Source organism: Volvox carteri (genome assembly GCF_000143455.1).
Source record: "Volvox carteri f. nagariensis unplaced genomic scaffold VOLCAscaffold_84, whole genome shotgun sequence".
NCBI lineage: Eukaryota > Viridiplantae > Chlorophyta > Chlorophyceae > Chlamydomonadales > Volvocaceae > Volvox > Volvox carteri.
In genome coordinates, this window is record NW_003307627.1 from 287,014 (window position 1) to 294,023 (window position 7,010).

At 58.1% G+C, this 7,010-nt stretch overlaps 2 protein-coding genes across 2 annotated transcripts in view; both read left to right on the forward strand.

The window, feature by feature from the left end:
* Positions 1 to 3,663, forward strand: part of VOLCADRAFT_107942 (uncharacterized protein) — a gene marked incomplete at its 5' end in the record, with an annotated part of 4,012 nt that extends 349 nt beyond the window's left edge. Inside the window, 9 exons of the mRNA XM_002957992.1 lie at positions 106 to 297; positions 537 to 582; positions 1,054 to 1,162; positions 1,437 to 1,478; positions 1,511 to 1,743; positions 1,859 to 1,902; positions 2,240 to 2,265; positions 2,346 to 2,524; positions 2,639 to 3,663. Coding sequence (XP_002958038.1) covers positions 106 to 297; positions 537 to 582; positions 1,054 to 1,162; positions 1,437 to 1,478; positions 1,511 to 1,743; positions 1,859 to 1,902; positions 2,240 to 2,265; positions 2,346 to 2,524; positions 2,639 to 2,813 — 1,046 coding nt within the window. The 3' untranslated portion in view covers positions 2,814 to 3,663. The remainder of the gene's footprint in view (positions 1 to 105; positions 298 to 536; positions 583 to 1,053; positions 1,163 to 1,436; positions 1,479 to 1,510; positions 1,744 to 1,858; positions 1,903 to 2,239; positions 2,266 to 2,345; positions 2,525 to 2,638) is intronic.
* Positions 3,664 to 3,738: 75 nt separating this feature from the next.
* Positions 3,739 to 7,010, forward strand: part of VOLCADRAFT_99253 (uncharacterized protein) — a gene marked incomplete at both ends in the record, with an annotated part of 4,356 nt that continues 1,084 nt past the window's right edge. Inside the window, 3 exons of the mRNA XM_002957993.1 lie at positions 3,739 to 3,954; positions 5,854 to 6,170; positions 6,315 to 6,468. Of these exons, the coding sequence (XP_002958039.1) occupies positions 3,739 to 3,954; positions 5,854 to 6,170; positions 6,315 to 6,468 (687 nt within the window). The remainder of the gene's footprint in view (positions 3,955 to 5,853; positions 6,171 to 6,314; positions 6,469 to 7,010) is intronic.

The following is a 7,010-nucleotide window of genomic DNA, read 5'->3' on the forward strand; positions in this document are numbered from 1 at the left end:
GAAATAGCAGGTGCAGGCAGAATCTCACCTCACCCACGCGCGTGCTACTAGAAAGCAATATTCAATAGCCTCGATATCGTGCTCCGCGTTGCGCCTATCCTGGAGCTCCGGCAAGGTCGGGAATGGTATCCAGGACGGCAGCTGAGGACGCCGTTCGAAGAGTGGTCAGCGGCCCAGAACGAGGAGACCTGCTGTTCTTCATCGGGGAGCAAACTGATGACCAACTGAGCCAGTGGAGGATCCTGGACACAGACGGCGATTCAGCAATTGTCGCCTTCGTGAGGCGGAAGGCCCAAGGTGCGTTGCTGGGATGAAGAGTCCTCAGTTTGGTACACATTGGGACATATTGAGCTACCGTGAAGAGTGCGGCAGAGTAGGCTGGCCATCACCAGGATCTACCTCTGCCGCTGTGGGCACTGCTGTGGTCCCAATGGCAACCGATTGCCTGTCTGACCGATGAAAATTCTCAAAGCATGTTGGGTTTCTTTGTTCGTGACCTTGAAGCTGAAATCCGTTGTGCTACCCTCCCCCTGCAGGCTCGCTGCCGGCTGCTGCTGGTGAGCATTACCACGAGGCTGTATGGTGGGCTTTGGCACACTGTTTCTTGGTAACCGGCAGTAGAGTGGGGCATCACGCATCGGGGGAGGTTGTTAGTTGGTCGGAGCTGAGGGGCGGGGTTTGACACTGACCACAACTTGCGGGCTCCCCTGTACCTCCCAAATTTTCCTTACGGAGGGGCCCCCGTACCAGGCTCCTGTACTGGCCGAAAACCTAAGGGGGGCCCCCGTAACCCCTGCAAAACCTTTACGGGGGCACTGTCCTTGGCTGAAACGCTGTGGGAAGTGACACTTTGCATTTTTTTGCCCTGTAAATCGTTATTATCGTTTTTTCCTTGTGAACCATTACACTCCTCTAGCATCAGTCCTCAGTTCACTTCTTGTAACGAACATCAGCATAGGTCCAAGCCCTCTCACTTGGAGGGATATGCAAACAAACATTATGACAGGTAAACTCGCACGCTACTGAGCATTCAACCGAGCATGCTACGAGCAGTCCTTGTAAGGAGCAGCATATCACCCAAAACGCCGGTGTCGGTATTGGCTGTTCCAAAAAGCTGTTCCAAGCCATCATGGCCTCGGTGCGGGGAGCATGGCTGGAGCCGGTGAGTTGGTTGTGCTAGCCCAGGCTTGACCTGACCTAAGACTCCGGCTCTAGTGTCCCGCGGTGGTGTAGTACGGAAGGGTTTGAGCTATCGTGAACAGAGCTGCTGCTGGTGATCATTTCAAGAGGCTGTAGGGTGAGCAATGGCACATTTGTAGTTCTGAGTTCAGAGCGCACCAGCCCCATCGCACCCAACCACCGCCTCTGTCTCTTCAGGATACAGCTTGATGTGCAATAATCCTGACCTGCATACATGTGACGTTCTCGTCATGCAGGCGCGGCGGCAGGGCCAGGCCCCAGGAGCACTGCAGCTGACGGTGAGACCCCATCTGCATTGCAGGGCCTCTAGGCCTGGCGCTTGTGGGAAGGGAACCGATCCCCAGGGGTAACGATTGGGGTTTGGCTGAACGCTTATGGCATTAAGATGGGTGAGGCCAATTCGAGGCTACGGAAGCAAGAAAAGAAGCGGGCCTTTGTCAGGGGTGCGGAGGCCATTGCCGGGGGTGCTGGTCTCTATATCGGAAGGGCAGCAGTGAGGCCGTCTCGCGGTAGGGCGGGTGGGTCGTTGCTGGGGGCTGCGGGGTGAGCTGGTTGCACCCACTCGTGTTGGGTGCATGCTGGGAGCTGTAAAGAGGCGGCAAGGGGCGGCTGGCGGGTGGTGGGCCTGGCCCCAGCACCCACCCAACACCCGCCCCAGGGGAGCTCGCATAGAGCACGCCAGCTGTAGGCAGGTTGGGGTGGGTGGGTGGGGCGCTCGCTCGGGCATGGCATGGTGGGTGCATGGGCTGTGGTGCGGGCCTGGGCCCCGGCGCCTATGCTGTACTGCAAGTCAGCTGGAAGTTGCTCTGTCCGTCCCTTTCTGCTGCTGCTCTGTACCCCTTCGTTCCCGTGTTGGTTGCATTAATAAGATCCTGCATGCATTTCAACTGGGCGACTGGCCGTACTTACTGACAAGTCCAGCTGCCAAGTTGGCTGGATCACGTGGTGCAAGTGAGGGTGGGCTAAGGGCTTGGCGAGAGTCAAAGAGAGAGTGAGTGCATGGCTTACCCTTGCCGTGACCCCTCCCCCCCACACACAGTGACGCTGGCGGACCTTCACAGGAAGGTCAGCAAGATGGAGTCAGTTCTGCCATTCCTAGTTTCAAAGGTGCTCTTGTGGCATGACGGCTCCACTGCAACACACAGTCGGAGAAAGACCGCAAGACATCTGTGCTGAAGTCACAGCTGCAGTGTGCGGGGGTGAAGGGCTGCCAGCTCCAGGACTATCGCTCCATAGAAAACGTCCTCACCTGGCTTCAAACTGCAGAGCTGCAGGAGCCGGAGTTGTCGGAGGTCATGAGCATGAGCAGTGCTCCCGCTGCACCGTAGGCATTGTCGTAGGAGCTTGCCATTCTCTTGCCGCAGTTGCAGCCGAGCTGGGTGGCAAACTCTCCGTGCAGCACAGCCTCATGGTGCGGTGCTTGCTGGCCGCCATGCAGGACGTGGCAGGAGGCTGGCTGGCAGCGGCAACGTGCAGCCGCCAGCAGCGACTGCTGCGCACAGAGCTGTATGACTAGGCTGTGGCGGCGGGGCAGTAGCTGCAGCCGCGCGCGGAACCATGTGGCGGCGCTGCTGGTGGTGCTTGGTGTGCGGGCCTGGTGGCAGGGTGGCTAGGCACCACCAAGGGTGGAATCATGGTTGCTTACCAAGGCCGTGCGGCGCCTGCACCTATAAGGGCTGCAGGTGACTGGTATGTTTGTTGCTGGCGGGATGGAGCAGGGAGCCGTGATGATGAGGCCGTGGTGTGGTGTCGCACGAACATCCTTGCGGTGCGGCATGTTGCTGGTTGGCATGTGTTCCAGCGGACTAGATTTTGGCATCAAAGACCTGAATGGACAACATGATTAGGAGGCCCTCCTCCGCCCCCCCTGATGCTGCACTAAAGTCGGTAATGTATTAGTGGCCTTGCCGTTGCAGCTTTTGCATTGGGGTGGGGTATCCGTCCGTGTTTCAGCTCTGTAGCCGAATGAAGCATATACTGGTAAAAAATATGAAGTGCTGGTGGTCTGTGGATGGCTGCACTTGTGCTGGGTTGTGCTCCATGTTAGCTGTACGATTGTTGGGCTGTAGTGCGGTGCTGCCGGCCTGCCAAACATTCAATGTCTGCCTGTGAAATCCGTAATACCCACCTCAACTGGATTTCAGCATGACATGCGTTCCCACGGCCTCTGCAACTGGATAGTGGGCCAACAGGGTACCGTACTGCTACACGTGATTCGTGATATCAGAATTCGTGAAATGTTATTTTGGGGCCCTGAGATTTTCACGGCGTGCACCATTTTCGTGAAAGGATCGTGGTGTTAGGTGGTCAGGATTTTCACTGTGCTACCAGATTTCGTGAAATCGCCCCCCTACTTCCCATCCCACCGCGTGTATCTCGGGGTTGGGCTTGCAGCACATCGAATCTATAAACACCGCGTCACCACATGGCTCCCTTTAACAGCTCCTTGTATGCACCACACACTGTCGACATGTCGACACATGTCCGGGTTGGAGTGTGCACACATGTGCACATGCGCACCAGAATTCAAGTGACCACATGCAATTGCTGGAGGGCAAGGGGCTGTTTGACAAGGAGAAGGCCACATACTCGCAGCAGATCTACACCGTGACACGACAGGAGGGCTATCACTTCACTGTGGAGGGCAAGCAGCACCTGCACCGCCCGTCAGAGATGCAGTTGGTGCAGGAGGTGACAGACAGGGTGGCAGGTGGGGCGAAGCGACAGGCAGAGGCCACGCAGGAGCAGCGCCAGGTGCGGCGTGTTGCACGCACTCTTGCGACCATTCAGCAGCAGGCCACCAAAGAAGCCTGCGGGGGGTAAGCGTGGCGGCAACAGCAGGAAGGGCAAGCATGAGCAGGTGCGTGGCGAAACACACTTCGAGGTGTCGCAAATACGTTGGTGGCAAGCTACATTTCCTAGTAAAATTCAAAGGGTTCCCTAAAGCGGAATGGCTGCCTGTGAAGGACCGACAGCGATGAAACTAACCTGATGCATCTGTTTATATATCTCGCAAAATGTATTAAATGCAGGTTACTTATACGCTGATGTAGTCTGGTGCGACTCCCGAGTTTTGCTGTAATTACTCCCCAGTTTCGCCTGAGTTTTGCACGAATTCCCCATCAGTTTCCGCCGAGTTTCCGCCGAGTTCCCCTGCGCCCCGCCCGCACGTCCCCCCCCCATGGGACTCTCATGCACTCCAGCAAGTCCTTTCGCGCTCCGCTGCTTCTTCCAGCCCCTTGCCGCCGCCCCAGCGATCCCTCCCTCTGGCAGCCGTGTGAAACCGTGTGTGCTCTGATGCAATCGCCACCAGCCTGGGGGGGGGGGGAAGGGGCCAAACGTGCAGAGCGCACCGCGCAACCGGACATGTTTCCTCCGCATCTAGGTCGCACTCATCCGCATCCTCACACGAACTCACACGCGGGGCGGCGCCGGGGGCGCCACCCCACGGGGGTTCCCCGTGTCAACCGTGTCAAACCGTGTGCACCCAGAGACAGCTCATGGAAATACGGATGCGAGGTGTGGGGCCCAGACGTGTTAACAGAAATGCTGGACGGCGGGCTCCCAGCACACCAGCGTGATAGCAACAATCTAGCGGTCTGTTTGAAGCATGCTGGCGAGACGAGGCCGTTAAGCTACAAGTGATTTACATGAGGCAGACCACGGGCACATCACGCCCCGCACACCGGCTGCTGTTTGCGGATGATGCGGAGCTAGCATAATTATCCCTCCATTACTTTTTTGCGAAGCAGTGCATTGGCTTTTACAACAGGATTGCTGCACAAAAGGACAGTCTTCCGCACCACGGCTTCTTGGAGTGTCAGGCGCCACCCTCCCATGCACTCCGCCGCATTCCGCCGCATTCCGCTGCATTCCGCATTCCGCCGCATTCCGCCGCATTCCGCATTCCGCCGCATTCCGCCACAATCCGCCGCATTCCGCATTCCGCCCATTCCACCGCATTCCGCCGCATTCCGCCCATTCCACCGCATTCCGCCGCATTCCGCATTCCGCCGCATTCCACCACATTCCGCCGCATTCCGCCACATTCCACCGCATTCCACCGCATTCCGCCGCATTCCGCGTGCGCTCAGAGGCACCTGATGGAAACAGGGTTAGCCCCATGTGTCTCTCTGAGTTTACACGCAGCTCACACGCAGCTTCCCAAACGGCGCGCACCCAACAGCGCACTCTCATTCGCGCGCCGCACCAACCGCCAGCCCCTGCTGAGCTCCGCTGTACCCCGCAGCTTCCCACACGCCTGCATGCTCAACTACCCGCTCCCACTCGCGCGCCTGCTGACTAGTGTCAACTGCCCGTGTGCGTCACTACAGTCAGGTAGCTTCCCGGCCGGGCTATCGTACAACTACCAGCTCCCACTCGCACAGCTGCCGACTCCCACAACGAACTCCTGTACGGCTGAGGGGGTTGAGGTGCCGTACACGAGTTAGTTGGGGGTTAGTCGGAGCTGTCCCAGAACAGACATTATACTATTTTTTCGTGTGATAACACGCCCGACCGAAAGACACTTAGCTGCAATTGTCTTTCGGCAGCTTTTTACTTAACTCCTGCGATGTGGGATTTGTAACTGTTTCCGTTAGTTACTGCTGTTGCTGTTGATGCTGTGCTTCTATATCTTGCCACGAGCCACAGGCGGCAACTATAAGGCACATCATTGAGGCAGCGCTTAAGATAGTCAAAATCTCTAAGAAGGCTGTTGATGGTGACATCACCGCCGCCGCCACCACGGCCATCGATTACAATCTTCCAGACCGCAGCCCGAGTATGCCTCCCGCAGCCCCGTGCTTATGTCAACCCACTGCCGCGACTTCAGTCGCCGCCGTCACTGCCCCATCCCCTACAGCTATCACATCCCCTACAGCCATCAAAGCAAACCACGGGAACCTGACCAGCATAGTGACAGCAGCGATACCGTTAGATGCTCCGTATGGCGAGCAAAGAACGGAGAGGTGAAGGCGGCACCGCATGGATGAGGTGCAATGGCGCGATGGCCATAAGGACCCCGACAGTAGAGCTTCTGATATCATCCCAACCACTTTGAGCCCACATTGCCCTGACGACGACGCCTCAGCACGCTCCCCCGCGTTTTGCAGCCGTAGTGTGAAGAGGTTTATTCAGTGCAGCGTGTCACATCTGGATCCGGACGTGTATCGGGAACCTGTGCCACGAGCAGCTGCACACCTGCACCAGCACCAGCACTATCAACAGCAGCAGCAATTCATCGGGCTCGCTGGATCCCTGCATCTGGTAACTTCGCTGAACATGCAGTTCCCATCGTACCTGCCCCCCTCCCCAAGCGGCAGAGGCAGCGGTGACGGCAGAGGCAGCGGTGATGGCAGAGGCAGCGGTGACGGCAGCGGCAGCGGTGACGGCAGCAGCCTCATGGCGGATCCGGCGGGCATATTACAACTTGACCACGTTAATGCAACCCAAGAGGAGAACCAAAGCGCCGCCACCACCGGGCTTCACCGCTACCGCAGCGGCGGTGGCAGCAGCGACAACAGGACGGCCAACATACGCGGTCGACGTTGCCTTCACTCCCTCCTCCCTCACTGCCGCTCTCCTGGCTCAAAACAAAACAATTGGCGTCAGAGCACCCCCAGTCAAGGGTTAGGTAGCGAAATGCGCACCAATGCTGCACGAATTCACACAAGCATAGTGGTATCGGGGTATGGGCCAGCGGCAGCGGGGGTGAGGCCAGCGGCAGCGGGGGTGGGGCCAGCAGCAGCGGGGGTGGCAGGGGCGGGGCATGCTGTGAGGAAGACATGAGACCTGCTGCTGCTGGCCTC